Here is a 17,453-nt window from a genome sequence, read left to right as displayed (position 1 = left end):
TCAGAGTTAGAGAAGCCTTCTCTTTACTTGCAAACTAAGCACCTTTAATAAGGGAATGACTGAAACACAAATAAGCCGGGATCCCACAAAACTATTTGTACAAAGTGAGTAAAGTTCAACAGAACTCTTACTATAAAATATGTTATAGTTGGATTTGAGGAGCTCCCTCAACACGGCACCTTCAATTCACCTTCCTAACTTCGCAACTTCTTTGGTTCTCTTCTCAAACTAGTTGTTTCACTAGAGGGCGCTCCGGTCCTAACCATGACAGTGAACATATTTAACTTGCTTTTGACGACTCTAAACAAAAAGTTTCCAATGCAACGGAACAAACTCTTGAACAAACCCTTCCTCGGTTGTTTAGTTCACTGGTGAATGTTTTAACTTCAGTGGCACGGATAAAACAATAGACCGCTTTGCTCTCTGTTGAATACTAATGCTATGTAACTGGAAGACTTCTTTGGCCCGGGAGAGAAAAGCAACAGGGCAAAGGTAAAAGCATTTTTACAGTGTTCCAGTTCATCATTTTCTAGTAGAGGGATAAAAAGTTACCAAAGTGCTGTTTGGGGCACACTCGTGAAAGCATCTTAAAAGACAGCGTGACTAAAATCGTCTTTGGTGTGTAAAGAAATGTGCAGCTGTATTGAGAAGTTATCAGGACTCTTGTGGTTCGGGAGTCGATTAGCGACAATTTGCTGCCTAAATTACCCTGGGGAAGAACTGCCTGCTACTGCAGATCCCTTCGCACGTGGGCTAGGCAGCGGGTGAGTGTCGGCATGTGAGGACTGGAGGAGAGGCTTCCGGAGCAGGACTAGTGTGCAACTACCTGCGCAAGCTGAGAACTCCTGTAGCGCGGGGCTCCGTCAGCCTTGGCCCGGGGGTTGCAAGTGGGGGCGCCGAGGCGGGATCTTTTGCGTTGCTGCAGGAAGCTGGGAGGCGGCCGCCCCGTGCATTGGTACGGAGGGGCTGTAGGATGGATGGGGTGGGGGAACCAGATGCGGTGGGTCCTGAGGGGGGGCTGGATACCGGGTCCCCACGCAGCGGTGCCACGGCTGCAGGTAGTTGGGAGCGGGGCTTGCAGGCCAGTGGCACCGAGTAGGGGGCGGTTGGCACCCGCGCTCTCTAGGCAGCCGCTGGGAGCTAAGCGGGCTACCCCCGTGCGGCAGGTGGAGGCGCGCGCGCGCGCTCCCGGGAGAGGGGCGGCCCGTTTCCAGCAGCCCTTGGCTAACGGGCTGCGGTGGGCTGGGGCCTGGCGCGAGGGAGGGGCAGGCGCTTTTAATGCGGGATGCTGTAACCCGCGGGCGCTGACAGGCGAGGCGCCCCCTGGCCAGGCGGTGGGAAGCAGCGCCTGCGCCGCCCGCCCCTGCACACGCCGCCCGAGCAGCCGAGGGACCCCGCAGAAGGTGGGGGGAGGTCGCGTCGGCTTCTGAGGTGAGGACGCTCCGGGGAGCAGAGCGGCGGCCGCCGCCGCCCGCTACCTTGGCGGGAAGCGCCCCTGCGGGGGAGGGACCACGTCAGTTAGTCATGAAAGTTTTGACAGGGGCGCAGGGGGGCGGTGCACCTCCCGGGTGCTACCACGAGTCACCTGCGCGCCCCTGGCTACTACGGGGCTCCGCGGCACAGAGGGAAGCTGCCGTCCAGGGGCCGCTGAAATCTGGGGGGCGCTGAAGGGGTCGGGGGTGGCTCCAGCTTCAGGGGAGCCAAGTGAGGGCTGAGAGCGGGACCCTTCCCCGCGCGCCCGGACCCAGCCCTCGGCCGCGTTGAGAGCTGGCAAATCCAGCATTTGCGGGTTCCATTAGCCCCCGTAACTCGTTCCCCAGGCTGGACAAAGCGATCCACCCGAAGAGGCAGGTCCTGTTCCGTGTCCGCAGGCCCCCGCCCCGCCGTTCGCTTGTGCATCACGGGGCTCCCTTTGCTACCCCGGCAGCTCACTTGTTTAAAATAAAACCCTCCTGGGCAGCGGTATAGACCAAAGCGTGTCAAATGCACAGCGCGGCTCAGTTGGGTCAGTCGCAGGCAGGAGCAATAACTGCAGGAGAAGGGCAGGGAAAAACCTTCATTCTTGAAATGTTGAGGTTGATTAAAACTTTTGAATGACAAAAGCATACGGCAGCCCATCTGAACGGCAAGGAAGTAAACAGCCTGATTTCCGTAAGGAATCTAAATTAGGGTTGCTTGGTTGAGCAGTGCAATAAGAACTGGCTGCTTGGATAGGTAGTTTTCTTTTGGGATATTTGGCCTATTTAAAAAGGAGAAGGGAGGGAGGTTGTTCGTTTTGTTTAAAGACTAGATTGGCGTTTAGATCATTTTGGGCTTTGCACAATGTCTCTGGAAGCAGGAGGGTGGTAGCGGGAAAGCCTGCAATATAACCTTTCTGATGAGATCTCTTTGGTCATGATTATATATCCCACTCCAGCTTTAAGTAGCAGGCAAAAAGACAGATTTCCATTTAAGGTCAGTAAAATATAGTGGGTTTATTACACGATTCCTTTGATGGGCTTAAATGAAAGTTTTCAGTAAAAATGGCCTTTTAGCTTGGAGATGATCTCTAATAAATTGATGGGTTTATTTTTCTTCTCTTGATCACTTGCTTATAACTTGTGTGGAGCTAGCAGGTTTGGAAGGGGAGTAAATGAATGGCAAAGTCCAGGGACTAGACTCCCAGCTCTGAGTGGGTGAGGATGCTGAAGAAAAAACTCATCATAAATCTTCTTCTCTGAGAATTGGGATGGGAGTGGTTGCTGATTTGATAAATTAACTTACAGGCAGGACAGAATCTAACTCACCCTCTGTGGCCAATTTCCCCAAAGGAATTTATTTCCCGTTTTGGAACTACCTCACTCTGCAGGCTGTGCCTGTGGTGTAAGCTGTAAGTCTGCTTTGCTGGCCAGCACAAACCTCGGGTGTTTAAGTTGCATCTCTTCCAAAGCCTGATTCCCTGTCCTTGCCCAATTTGTTTTAGTCATTGAGACTCTGGCAGGAGGTATTTGAATTTGTTTAATTATAACTGAAACCTTCTCTCTTGGCAGAGCCAGGGACAGGATGATGGCCAGCCCCAAAGCCAGAGGGCTCTCCTGGGAGATTACTTGGCTTGTATTTGCCATCTGTACCCATCTACAGGTAGGTGATGATCATGTTGCGGTATTAATTACCATACATTGGTTCACTGAACATTTCAGGCACTTCCATTTATTATTTTAAACAGAAAATTGTTGAGGCACCTGTGTTCCCCAGCCAGTGGTGCCAAGAACAAGAATTTCCATTGTTGAAGCTAGAATCAAAGGAATTGATGCAGCCAGTAGCATTCTACCTGTCTTTACAACTTGGGTTTCATGCTCTTATCAAATGGCTTGGTCTGCTTCAAGTTGAGGCAGCGGCCTCTTGCCCCCAGGAGACTTAGGAACAGAGAGTGCTCAGTTACTATGGTGACGAGGGCCATATAAGTACATGAAGAGAGCCAAAACCATAGAAGTCAGTGGAAGTCTTTCTATTAACTTCAGAATAAGCTTTGGATCAGGTCATTAGTGCATTCAGGATCCATGGAGAAAAGCCTTGGCTGCCGACTGATCCCTTGCCTGACACATAAGTCTAATCAGTTCCAATACATGAGTAGTTTTAAAACTTATGGAGTGCTTCCATGCAGCATAGATGTCATCACAGTATGTCATTCTCTGCACTAATATTTCCCATAGTGCAGTAAATCTGAAGTGCTCTTTGAAGTTTTACATCCCTACAAATCAAGAAATTTTAGAAGAAGAAAGCAAAGTAAGTTTGACAATTTTGCAGAAACAATATTTTTACCAGTCTTTGAAGATAATACAGTGATGAAACTTTCAAAATAAATACCTGGTGAAACAATGATCTTGAATTACACAACCACAGATAACATTGCTGTTGTTATTTATTTATTTGTATTGTGGTTGTACTGAAGGCCTATAGTCACTGATAAGAACTCCATTGTGCTGTTTACAAACACAGCTCTTGAAGAGTATGCAATCTAATTCAATAGGAGTAGTGGGACAGATAGCCTAGTTAATAATAAAATTAATAAGGCCTGGTCTACATTCAGAATTTCACTTGTTTTAGGTAGGTCATTCAGGGATGTGAAAAAATCACTTCTTAGGAGATGAAGTTAAGTAAAACTAAGCCTCAATACAGGCAGTCCCCGACTTACGTGGATCCGACATACGTCGGATCCGCAGTTACGAACGGGGATGCCCCAGAGTACACGGACTGTGGGACCTCGCGGTCCTGCCGCCTGTGTACTCTGGGGCTTTCTCTGCGTCTCCCTGCTCTGCAGACCAGGAAGACGCAGAGCAAAGCCGCGGAGGGGCTCGGGAGCCCAGGGACGCCTGGGCTGCCTGAGCCCCCCTCCCGCCCCCGCCCCCCCCACCTCCCGCGGCTTTGCAAAGCCGCGGGGGGGCTCGGGTAGCGTGGCACCCCAGGCGCGCCTGGGCTGCTCTGCTGCCGGCTTCCCCGAGGCTTTGCAAAGCTGCGGGGGGGAGGGGCTCGGGCAGCGAGGCACCCCAGGCAAACGTGGACTGCTCCGCTGCCGGCTTCCCCGCGGCTTTGCAAAGCCGCGGGGGGGCTCGGGCAGCGGGGCACCTCAGGCGTGCTTGGGCTGCTCCGCTGCCGGCTTCCCCGAGGCTTTGCAAAGCCGCGGGGGAAGCCGGCAGCGGGACAGCCCAGACGCCCCGCGGCTGTCCCGCTGCCGGTGTCCTCAGAGGCTTTGCAAAGCTGCGGGGGAAGCCGGCAGCGGGACAGCCCAGACGCCCCGCGGCTGTCCCGCTGCCGGTGTCCTCAGAGGCTTTGCTCCCCGTCTCCCTGGTCTGCTGGTCTCCAGCAGACCAGGGAGATGGGTAGCAAAGCCGCGGAGGACCCAGGCGGCGGGACTGCGGTGCATCTCGTTCCGCCGCCCGTGTCTTCCTGGTCTGCTGCGGTGTGTGGGGGGGGGCGCAGCTAGTACGCCCCCCCCAGCAGACTAGGCTTTTCTCCGGACGCCTGTGGCAGAGCAGCTGGGGTGCTGCCGGTTGGTCCCGCAGCGCCGCTCTGGGCGCTACTGGTCCAACCCAGCAGCACCCCAGCTGCTCTGGTCCTGATTCAGCCGCTGCTGGTCATTTTCAGCAGTGGCTGAATCAGGACGCCTGGGGCAGAGCAGATGGGGTGCTGCTGGGTTGGTCCAGTAGTGCCGAGGAGCGGCGCTACTGGAGCAACCCAGCAGCACCCCAGCTGCTCTGCCCCAGGCGTCCTGATTTAGCTGCTGCTGAAACTGACCAGCGCTGACTACAGGAAGCCCGAGGCAGAGTTGCTGACTTGGGGACACTTGGGGTTCTTAAGTTGATTCTGTATGTAAGTCAGAACTGGCGGTCAGTTTCAGCAGCGGCTGAATCTGGACGCCAGTTCCGACTTACATACAGATTCAACTTAAGAACAAACCTACAGTCCCTCTCTTGTACGTAACCCGGGGACTGCCTGTATAGACATTGCTAGATTGATAAGAGGAATTCCTCCATCAGCCAAGCTTGTTTCTGAAGCATCACAGTACAAATATTTGCTACAGTAGCACAGATGCAACACCATAGTTGTGCTGCTACAGTGTAGAGGAGGGATGTAAAATTTCAATTAATTGATTAATCGAATAGTCGATGCAATTTGCATTGACTATTGAATTAGTCGATAAGGGCACCCGTGCCTTTGAGGTGTAGCAACAGCCCCAGGACTGTTGCTACACTTCAAAGGTGAAAGCGCTGTAGGGAGCATGGGGCCAGCGGGGGACTCCAACAGTCCCCCACTGGCCCTGAGCTCTTCGTGGCGTTTCAAAGCGGCAGCACCACATGGAGCCAGGGTCCGCTGGGGACTCTGAGTCCCCAGCGGACCTTGGGCTCCATGCGGTGCTGCCGCTTTGAAATGCCGTGGGGAGCCCGGCATCAGGCTCCATGCAGCGCTGCCACTTTGTAACATTGCGTGCAGCTCGGGGCAAGCTGGGGACTTCCAGCTGGCTCCGGGCTACACGTGACATTTCAAAGTGGCAGACCCTGGGCTCCATGTGGTGCTGCCGCTTTTAAATGCAGCATGCAGCCTGGGCAGCTGGGGACTCCTACCTGGGTCTGGGCTCCACGTGGCAGTACAAAGTGACAGTGCTGCATGGAGCCTGGGGTCTGGCCCTGGGCTCCATGTGGTGCTGCCGCTTTGAAGCATCCCCTCCTCCCCCCCTTCTGTCTCTTTCTGGTAGAAGCAGCAAGGTGGGGGAAGCGACTAGTCGACTAGCATGTCCTATCTGATAAGCATTTGCTTATTGGATAGTTGACTAGTTGTTCACATCCCTAGTGTAGAGAAGCCCAGAGCTTGATACATTTATTAATGGTATTATAAAATGAGATTCTTCTTTGAGGAGTGTCCCTCTTGGTGTTCTGCTTCAGACTTATTTCAAGTGCATGTGGGCTTTTGATCAGAAATGTTTTACTGTAGTGCCTGTTGACTGGTGCATGCATGGTACACATCCTTGCTCACAGAAATGAGGATACATATGGGCAAACTGCCCTCAGTTCTTCATCAACTGCCTTTTGCCTAAAAAGGAGAATAGAGCATGATTGTTCTCTTCACAACTTACTTTTAGGATATATAGTATTGATCAAGTTCTTGAGACATTTCCCCTTTTTTTATGACCCCCTCAAAGAGATTGTTCTGGAGTTTGATCTGAGATATGTCAGGATCCTAGAGCTTTAAGAGATGTCTTTCCTTACAGGAAGCTATCCTGATCAGTGAGAGGCGTCCATGGTAATTCGGCTGTTTGGGAGACACTGATTTCCCTAACAAGTGAAAAATCTAAATGTAGATCTCAACTGTCCCCTCTATTGAGACATCGAGTTTAAATTATCCTTGATAATAGAGCAAGCCTTATGTCTGTCTTCTGACCTGAATGTTCTACCCCCCCCGAACATAAGCCCGTGAGTACTGCTAGTGTCCATCTGCCTCAAGAGCCTGGTCATCAAGAGCCGCCCGGGCCATATGTGTTGCTGCACCATCCATTGCAGGGTCTTAGTCACCAAAGTATCAGAACAGACAGTTTCTGCATCAATGTCCATAGTAAGGAGGGCTGTGTTATCTACATTTCTGGATATGAATCTTGTGATCATGGACAAAACCTAAGTTTTATGTTTTTTCTTTTTTTTTTAAATTCACTGTAGAATCAAAGCCATATTGGCATGGTTCCCTCATCCCCACAAATGGTTTTGGCTTTGCTTCACTTGTTTTTCTCTTTTTTCTTTTTAAACAACACACTGAAGTAATCAGTAGTCCATTGTAAGTAGCTTCATGAACATTTAAAACCAGGTCAAATTTTGGTCTTGACCATCCTTTTTTATATTCTAATATATGATTATAAGGCATGAATGCTTATCTTAGCCTTGCAGGAAGCCCTTTAAATTCCTAAATGGTAGCTATTATTAAATATAACATTTCTGGTTTGGAATAATTATTCATTATTTAATTGGTTGCGTAGGGCCATACTCTATGGGCTACACACAGCCATTCTAGCCTCATATTGAACCATAACTTACAGTTGTGGTGTTTTTGGCTGCTAAAATGCTTATGTCTGGAGCTCAGCAATTTGAAACAATTGCATGCTGGGACTGGATTACTTGTCTGTAATTGATTCATTTTATCCTAGTTGAAGCAGGTACTGAATCAGATAATGCCCAGGTTAAAAGAATCTTATGGAAAGGTGGCATGAATATGATGCAAAGAAAACTGCAGCATGAGTTGTCAGAAGAAGGTAGCTATTAAGGAAAAAATACAATTAACTTGAGTTATAGGAGCTCATTCTGATTCTTGGATGCCATGGTGATGAGCACTGCATACATGTCTAGATATATTCTAACTCTGGAATTGCATTCCACAGGTTTTCAGTTTCTCTCTCAAGTTTCAGCAAGGCTAGTTTGTCATGTGCAGATTAATGGCAGACAGTATTATTGGCAATGACTCCACCTACGCTGGATAATCCAGTAAATATTTGGCTAATGAAAACTTTAGTGTGGGCTTCCTCTTGAAGAAATCCATGTTGTGATCAAGGGTTATAGCACATATTTGACCTTTTGGGACAACAGAATTAATCAATTGATCATTCATAAACTTGAGTCTAGACCCTCCTCCCCCCAAAAAAACCAACCAACCAACCAACCAACCAACCAACCAACCAACCAACCAACAAACAAAAGAACAACAAAAACAACAATACATAGAGCTGGCTTCTTAAGTCACAGGTGACTCTAATGAATTCAGTGAAACTAAACCAGTACGACATGCATCTGACTAAGTGGGTCTTTGCCCATGAAAGCTTATGCTCCAACGCTTCGGTTAGTCTATAAGGTGCCACAGGGCTCCTCGCCGCTTTTGCGGTATGAAACTGATGTAAATCAAAGTAGAAGCAGATCTGTGCAGTTTTCTTCAGCCATTTAAAATGAAAAAGATAGCAGAAGTGTCATTAAAGTGTTAATATTTTCAAAGATTGAGGATGATGAGTCTGTATGTACAGTGACTTCAGTATTCCAACTCACCCAGAATCAGCACTTCAATTTGTGGCCATTCACTACATTTTTCTGTGGGCTCACACTTGCCATTGACTTGGTTTTAAATACTCCCCTATATGTATCTGAGCACAAAAATGATATGCTCCCTTGTGTTGCTAGATGGCAGTGGTCCAAAGGATGTGTTGCAGATATGGATGCTGAGAATATAAATAGTTTGAAAATTAGTATACATAATAGCCAGAGAGAAGTACTTGAATGCTTTTTAGTTGTTTTTATGTTTATTTCTTAAGGAGGCCTGATTCTGCATGATGATAATGGAGAGAGCGTCTCCCTTTCATCATGGAATTGATCTCCTGATTAACTTCACATGGTTCCATTTTTTTAGGTACACAGTTAGACTTTTCATGAAATATGTGATTTTTCTATTCTTAGTGGACTATCCATGGTTACTAGTGATCACTAGCAAATTCAAATGGACAACATATCCATCAATAATTTCAAACCCAAATTTTATACTATACGTTCAGTTATTCTGTGTTACTTTCAAAGCACAGATAAAATTACAGTTTAAGATGCTTCTGAGAGTTGAATCCAGAGCTCTGCTTTTGGGGACCACACAGTGGCCTGCTCCAACATGTCTATGGACAGTAGAGACCTGAGGAATTATAGTTGTAAGCAGGGCCGGCCCGAGCCATTCTTGCGCCCCGGGCGGCGGGTGCGCGGCGGGTGCACGGCGGATGCGCGGCCCGGCCCCGGATGCGCGGCACCTGATTGACGTGTACGGGGCGCTGCGCCCCCAGGCGCGCAGACCCGGGCGCATGGCGCATGCGTGGCCCTGCCCCCAGGCGGCAACCTGTGGGGGCGCCTGATGTGGCGCCCCTTACCACTTCAATCAGGCGCCCCCCCATAGGTTGGTGCTCTGGGCAGCTGCCCAGCTAGCCCCTCCCCCTTAATCCGGCCCTGGTTATAAGGGCCTAGTGAGGCAGCAGCAGGGGTTGCCTCACCCCTGTCCTTGTGCTCACTATGCAGGCAGTGGGTGCTGGAGTGGCCCATTGTTGTGCGTCTTCTCAGCAGCGACAGGAAGTAGGCTTGCCAGATGGTTTCAACTAAAATACTGGACACACTTGACATTACATCACAATCTACATTACATCTTATTTAGAAAATACCAGACATTTATATTTTCTCATTTTGTTTCCCGAACAGAAAGCTCAAATACTGGACTATCTGGTTCAAAACCCTAACAGGAAGCAGAGTGCCCTGCCCCAAAGTGCTCCGGTTCCTGGTGCTCTGGCAAAGTGAAGTGTAGTGGTCTGGAAGGGCAGTGCAGTGGGAGGGAGTAGGTTGCCATGCCACTCTGTCTCCTACTGCCTGTGAGGGGACGGGAGGGAAGGTGAACTCTGCTGCCACTGTGCCAGGCCCTCCGTAATGTCCTGGGACATGTTGCTCAGGGTGAGGCAGGAACAGAGCAGGGGCAGGACTTGAGGAAATGTGGAGTGGGAGCAGGGAAGGGCACAGGGGCGGATATAGGGCAGGGCGAACGGGGCGGCCGCCCCGGGCCCTGCGCTTCAAAAAGCCCCGCGCATGCGCCGTGGCGCCACTGCGCATGCGCCGTGGCAAAGGGGGAGCCCCGCGGAATTATGCTGCCTGGGCCTCGCAAAACGGTCATCTGCCCCTGGAAGGGCAGGGGGTGGGAACGGGGCTGTGTCCCCCAGACCTCCCTTGGGATGGTCTTGTCTGAATCTAATAACTTTATTTTCTGAGAAATGGAATTGCTGATATCTGAGGATAGGGTAGCAACAAATGCATCTTTCTAGACATTACTGGCATATTAAACCAGGCTTTCTTTGGAAAAGTGAATTTCATAGGCCACATATAATTGGAACTAGTGTTAGCCTTTGCTTTAACTTATGTTTCTGCAATCCTTACATGTATTCTGTTCTTTTTTTCTAATCTGTAATATTCTGGACTCAAAAGGTATACATGTTGAAAACATCATTTTGCTCAAATTGATTCTGCCAAAAACTACCAACATATTGAATGTCTTTAAAGTTAGGTTGATGTTGCAAGTCCAAAAATCTGATGTCCATTATATGACATAGTGAACTGGGAGATCATCTTCATGGAAAATTTTTGGAATACTGTTTTACAGTAACTGAGTTTATTGTATATTAATGTTCAGAAACTAGATTATGATCCACATACCATATGAGAGTCAGGATACTTAACCACTCAAGATTTTTAATGAAAAAATGTCATGATGAGATTTGCAAATCCTGAGCCAAAAATACACAGTTTCCATGCAGGTTTAGGCACTGTGGGTAAAATTCTGGCCCCACTAAAGTCAACAGGAGTTTGCCGTAGACCTCATTGTGTACAGGATTTCATCATGTATGTCTTGAAGATAAACCCTTACCGTTCCCCTTCCCTCAGTCAAGCAGCACTTAAGAGACTGCATAATATACTTTGTCTTTAAATATCTGTTGTCACTGACAAACTTGTTATTCAGTGACAGCCTTACCAAGAATCTTAGGTAAATTCCTTTAGTGAATTTATGACTATTAGTGATTGCTCATAGAATAGTCATAGAATTTGAACTGCTGCTGCCCTCAATTTTACAATCCAAAAGAACCAGATTGCCAGATATTTTTATATGAATTTGAGTCTGTGAGGATGAGAGCTCATTGTTTTAAAATTTACTCTAGTCAAAAATAGACTAAAATCAATATTGGAAGATGACTGAGGGACTGGGTTGTCACCAGTACCAATGAAGTGAATTCCTTTAATATTTTAGGAAGAGTTATCAAGGGTTTGCTGTTAAATTGGGAGGACGTATCTAGTAGAGTCCCTCAGGGTCATTCTGGGGACTGGTATTAGTATTTTCATTAGTGATTTGGATAATGGAGTGGAGCTCAGAACTTACAAAATGTTCAAGCTTAAGGAGGTGTAAGCAGTTTTGAGGACTGGATTAGAATTCAAAATAATAAATTGGAGAACTAGTTTGAAATCTACAACATGCAATTAAATAAATATGACTGAAGTATTTCACTTGCAGAAAGAAAAATCAAATGCACAACTGCAAAATGGGGAATAACTGGTTCATTTTGTAATACTGCTGAGGAGGATTTGGAGGTTACAGAGGATCACAAATTGAATGAGTCAACAGTGTGTTACAGAAGTGAAAAAGGCTAGTGCAGTTCTGAGGTGAATTTATGAGTGTTGTATGCAAGAAATGGGAAGTCACTGATGAGGCTGGAGTACCGTGTCCGATTGTGGGCTCCCTTATTTAGGAAAAATGTGCACAAATTGGAGAGAATCGCGAGAACAACAACAACGATCAAAGAGTTAGAAAATGTGACCTGTAGGGAAAGATTTAAAAAATTGGATTGGTTAAGTCTTGTTAAAAGAATTGTGTTAAGGGCTAGTATAAAGGAGGTGATCACTTGTCCTCCATGTTAACAGAAAGTAGGGCAGGAAGTAATGGATTTAATTTGCAGCAAGGGAGATTTACGTCCATTATTAGGAAAAGCTTTCTAACTATAAAGGCACTTAAGCTCTGGAATAGGCTTCTAAGGGAGCTTGTGGAGTCCCCAACAGTGAAAGTTTTCAGAAGCAGGTTGGTCTATATCTGTAGTCTCCAGTCTTTTAAAGCACAAGATCACTTTTTATATTTACCCACTTCTAGGAGTGGCAAAGGGCTAGGGCAGGGAGGAGTCTGCCTTAGCTCCACTGCAGACTGTCAGTGGCCAATATCCCAATTTATCTGCAAGAGCTTCCAGGCAATCAAGCCCAGTGCCAGGAGAATCCTGGCGAGTGTTCTGCATGGTGTTTGGAAAAAAATGGAATGAATTTTGTTATGTGCACCAATATCGAGGTAATGTGCATCACTACCAGCAAATAGAAACCTAGATATATTTTTTAAATTACCATGGGGATAATTACTCCAACCATGGCAAGTTAGCATTTTTAGAACTTACTACTCAGAGAATTAAATTTAAGCATAAAGATAGAAATAAAAATTATGAAATGCACAAACCAGTGAAAAACCTAAAATAACACACTTTGAAAGAAGTAAAAAGAGTAACGACAACAGCACCACAAATATGTGTTGGGTCAGGAGATGAGAATGAAAGACAGCATGTTTGTGTAAGTGACAGACACACTGTGTGAGACTAACAGAGATTTGCATTGCCTCTTTAAATATGCTGAACACACTCAGACATAGAAGCAGCTGCCAACAAGCTCTCTCTATCCCAAACCCTGTTAATATCCCCCCTGTGGAGATGAGATACAGTGGGAGGGGGTATACCTTCACATCAGTGCCCCCTCCTCTGCCCCTTCCACCATGTACAGCAAGCAGAAGGCTCCCAAAGGTCAGCTCCAACACAAAAGAAGAATGGCAGTGGGGGGGAAGGGCAACTGAAGTGCCAGCATTTATAGGCTCCTGGCCAAACCAGTCAGGATCACCTGTCAGAAGCTCCAGGATCTACCAGTAGATCCTGATCTACTGATTGGTGACCACTGGTCTAGATGGTGATTGGGTAAGGTTTAGATTTACTTGGCCCAGCCTCATTGCAAGGGTCTGAATTTCATAACTTCTCAATGTCCTTCAAGTCTTCTATTTGTATGATTCCATGATTTTATTTTTCCATTTTTTGAGTGAATATTTTTATTGGAATAGTGGTAGAAATGTAGCCGTGTTAGTCTGGTGCAGCTGAAACAAAAAACAGGACCGTGTAGCACTTTAAAGACTAACAAGATGGTTTATTAGATGATGAGCTTTTGTGGGCCAGACCCACTTCCTCAGATCAAATAGTGGAAGAAAATTATCACAACCATATATACCAAAAGATACAATTAAAAAAATGAACACATATGAAAAGGACAAATCAAATTTCAGAACAGGAGGAGGGGGGGAAGAGGGAGAGGTAAATGTCTGTGAGCTAATGATATTAGAAGTGATAATTGGGGAAGCTATCTTTGTAATGAGTAAGATAATTAGCGTCTTTATTCAAATTTGCGTGTAAAGTGTCGAATTTAAGCATGAATGACAGTTCATGTGATCCTATCTGATATGTACATCCTGTCTGATAAGTGTCCGTCTGCTATGTACATTGGGCAAATGTCTCAGACACTTCACCAAAGGATCAATGCCCACAAAACAGATATTAGACAGGATCACAAAGAAAAAACAGTTCCTTGCCATTTCAACCAGAAAGGACATTGTCTCAACAACTTGATTACCTGCATCCTGCTTCAAAGAGAATCCTCTGAACTGTCATTCATGCTTAAATTCGACACTTTACACGCACATTTGAATAAAGACGCTAATTATCTTACTCATTACAAAGATAGCTTCCCCAATTATCACCTCTAATATCATTAGCTCACAGACATTTACCTCCCCTCCCTTTCCCCCCCCTCCTTCTATTCTGAAATTTGGTCCTTTTCATATGTGTTCATTTTTTTAAATTGTATCCTTTGGTATATATGGTTGTGACAATTTTCTTCCACTATTTGATCTGAGGAAGTGGGTCTGGCCTACGAAAGCTCATCACCTATTAAAGCATCTTGTTAGTCTTTAAAGTGCTACACAGTCCTGTTTTTTACTTTTATTGAAGTGATTGTGAGCGACGTCACATACATTATGGCACAGCCCAAGCCAGTAAAGCTTATTCATACTGTCCCACAAAGGAATTTTAAACTGCCCGAGAGACACTACCTAAATGGGGAAAAGGTAATTCCATCTGCATCACCATTTTGACCTTGGAGTTTGAGACTTTCAACAACGCTAGTTAGTCCTGATTTTGTTGGTAGTTTTATGATGTGGTCACACAAAGAATTGCACAAAGATCATCCAGCTAGTTACACACTGCCTTCCTGACAACCAGAATAGTAGCTCAGCTACCAGTATATCAAAACCTAGGAACCTCAGTAAGAATACTTTTTTGTAAATGAATAACATTATCTAATTCATCTTGTCAAAGCTTACAAACATAAGAATAGGTCTGGTTTAATATTTTTCCCCTGGTTGAGGAGACATGAAGTAGGGATGTTAAGTAGCGATTAATTTGCTAGTCGAGAAGTCGATGGAATTTCCATTGACTATTTGACTAATTACGGCAGGGGTTCCCAAACTTTTTGACATGGGGACCAGTAAATCTAGTCATGAACTTTCGGAGGACCGGTAACATTCATTTGCATATTTGCATATTCATTAATCAAATGATGAATATTCAAATAAGTTGTTTCTGGTCCTCCCAAAACCCCCAGTGCCAGCTTTAGCAAAGCTTTTGAGATGGTCACCGACAATATTCTTGCCAGCAAGTTAAGGAATATGGATTGGATAAATGGAGTGTAAGACAGACAGAAAGCTGGTTAGACCAGTGTTTCCCAAACTTTTTACTTTAGTTGGAACCCTTTCTTTTCCGTTCTGTTTTTTGCAGCCCAAAAATATAAACACATAAAAAACAAACTGAGAAAATACCAGACATATAACATGTCTGGTATTTTCTCCTTAGGTAAGTTTTATTATTACTAGTGTATCAATTTGTAGTTTCGAACTGCCGGGCTGGTAAATGTGCTCAGACTGCATGAGTGTGTCTACCAGCCAGACAGTTTGCAACTACTCAAGGAGGTGTGTGGGGGGCACAGTAGAATCCCCAGGCTGGATTCACTTGTGTTTTGCGGGGGGGAAGGAGGACAGCGCCCCGAGATCCGCATATGGCCGAGTCATTCCCGCTCCCCGCTGGCCGATTCGCTCCCCCTGCTGTGCCTCCAGCCAGCCCCATTTCCCCCAATCCCCTCCCAGACAGCCAGTTCTCCCCCGCTTCTCCTCCCAATCTTCCTTGGCCAGTCCCGCTGCCCGCATCCAGCCCTGCTTCCGGCGGCTGCTTCTCCCCTCTGCCTCCATCCTCCCAGGCCAGCTCCCTGCCCCCAACCTCGTACCCCCCAGCCGCCCTGCTTCCGCCAGCCCCACAATCTCTCACGGACAGTCCCGATGTCCCAGGCAAGCCCTGCTTTCAGTGGCCTCTTCTCCCCTACTCCTCCTCCCAATCTCTGCTGGTCAGCCCCCTGCCCAGCTCTACTTCCGCCGGCTGTCCCTCCCCCAATCTCCCTGGCCCACCCCGATTCTCACTTCCAGTGCTGCTTCTGATAGCTGGGTCTCCCCTCCTCTTCCCTCCCCTCCCCCCCCGACCTCCCCAGATACACATCTGCTGGGAGCTGGAAGATCCAGCCGCAGACTCCGCCCAGGCCGGCCAAGGGCTTGGGGGATCCGGCGTCATACGGGCACTCCAGTAGCCTGGAACACCCCGGCAACCACGCTGAGGCCCAGTACTTTTTTCCTGCGGCCCGGTATCGGGCCGCGGCCCATAGTTTGGGAAACGCTGTGTTAGGGGAAGGCAGTTACAATGCTCACTTCTGGGTCTCCGCACAACCCCTCCCCTCCGCTCTGCATTCTTCAAGGGACAGAGAGGAGCTAACATGCAAAGAGGCTAGATCAATCTCTGGTCCCCCGCCGGGTCTCAGGAGAACCCCTCCCCCTCACTGCCACTCTGCATTTTGAAAAGGACAGAGCAGTGGCAGCTGGTTCCACGCGTCTTTCTCAGCACAAGCACCCCCCACCTCCTGTTGACACTTGGCAATTTTAAAAGGACAGAGCAGAAGCAGCTGCTTAAGTTGTCGCTGCTCTGTCCTTTTAAAAATGCAGCTTAGCAGCTGGGGGGCATAGGAGCTTGTGCTGAGACCCACGGGACTGGCTGCTGCTGCTCTGTACCTTTAAAAATACAGAGTGGCAAGTGGGGAGGAGGGCTTGTGCTGAGAGAGACCCGGGACTAGCTGCTCAGTCTGTCCCTTTCAGAATGCAGAGTGGCAGCAGAGGGGGGATTTGTCCTGAGACCCAGCAGGGGGACCAGAGATTGAGCTAGCATCTTTGTGAGCCTCTCTGTCCCTTTAAGAGCACAGAGCAGTGGTGGTGGAATGGAGGATGACTGAACAGTCGATAGTGCTACCCAATAATCTTCTGCTTATCGGGTAATCGACTACTCGTTCACATCCCTAATGTGAAGGGTTAATCACAGATAATTACTCATTCAGCCTATATTCTGTGCAAATGGATATTTCATCTTCCTTACCAAATCAGTACATGTAAGGAAACCGTATTGAAGCTGCAGTTTTGCAAAGCACTTCAAATTCCATTCCTGCTCATGTCCCACAGAAAATCCAAGGCCATGATTCTGCTCATATTAAAGTAGTGTTGCCAACCTCAGCTTCCAAAATCATGAGTTATGTCCCCTAAAGTAATGAGATAAGCTTAAATGTCTTGTTTTAAAAAAGTTTTATTTTAATTTTAAAAATTGCCTTCTGATCTCTGAGCCACTTTCAAGCTTTTCTATGCAAAAATGTGGCCTAAAATCTTATTTTATTTTTTAAATAATGAAAACTGAAATTCTTAAGTAGTCAGTTGCTTGTAAGTTCTGCGGCTTAAAAAACACCAGCTATCATGAAGGTTGTAATAAAATCACAAGAGTTGGCAACATTCTACAGTCAATTGCAAAACTCCCATTAACCTCAATGAGAGCAGGAGTAGGTTCTTAACTGGGCCCCTTTAAGAGTGTTGGTTTCATAAGCAGGCCTGCAGACTTGGGGGGAGGAGGGGCAACTGCCCGGGGTCCCAGTGATACAAAAGGGCATGCAGTGTCTCTCCCACTGGCATAACTAAACCACCCCCATAAGCACCGGTAGCAGAGTGTCTCCTGCTGACATAGTAATGTCCATACCAGCACTATTGTCAGTGGTGTTTAAGTCAGTCAGGGGCATGGATTTTTTTTTCTGAGTTTTACTGACAAAATTGCTAGTGTATACAAAGCCTTAGGTTGACCTAAGTTATGTTTCTCAGGAGGGCGAAAAAGCACTAATATAGAC

At 47.1% G+C, this 17,453-nt stretch overlaps 1 protein-coding gene across 11 annotated transcripts in view; it reads left to right on the top strand.

The window, feature by feature from the left end:
• Positions 1–319: 319 nt before the first annotated feature.
• ADAMTSL3 (ADAMTS like 3) overlaps positions 320–17,453 on the top strand; it is a 372,565-nt gene continuing 355,431 nt past the window's right edge. For 3 of the 11 annotated variants that reach the window (XR_012895741.1, XR_012895743.1, XM_075897128.1), the window contains exons 1-2: positions 560–764; positions 3,030–3,120. Coding sequence is in view for 9 of the 11 variants with exons in the window: in XM_075897128.1 (XP_075753243.1) it covers positions 631–764; positions 3,030–3,120 (225 nt within the window). In the remaining 2 variants the exon portion in view is untranslated. Of the gene's footprint in view, positions 493–559; positions 765–801; positions 956–1,085; positions 1,432–1,960; positions 2,152–3,029; positions 3,121–17,453 lie in introns of those variants that run through there. The other 8 variants (XM_014581638.3, XM_075897129.1, XM_006139251.4 and 5 more) reach the window with 7 other exon arrangements.

The sequence above is a fragment of the Pelodiscus sinensis genome, chromosome 14 (genome assembly GCF_049634645.1).
Source record: "Pelodiscus sinensis isolate JC-2024 chromosome 14, ASM4963464v1, whole genome shotgun sequence".
Lineage (NCBI taxonomy): Eukaryota > Metazoa > Chordata > Testudines > Trionychidae > Pelodiscus > Pelodiscus sinensis.
The sequence above is the reverse complement of the archived record's forward strand: the minus strand, read 5'-3'. Positions and strand labels throughout refer to the sequence as shown.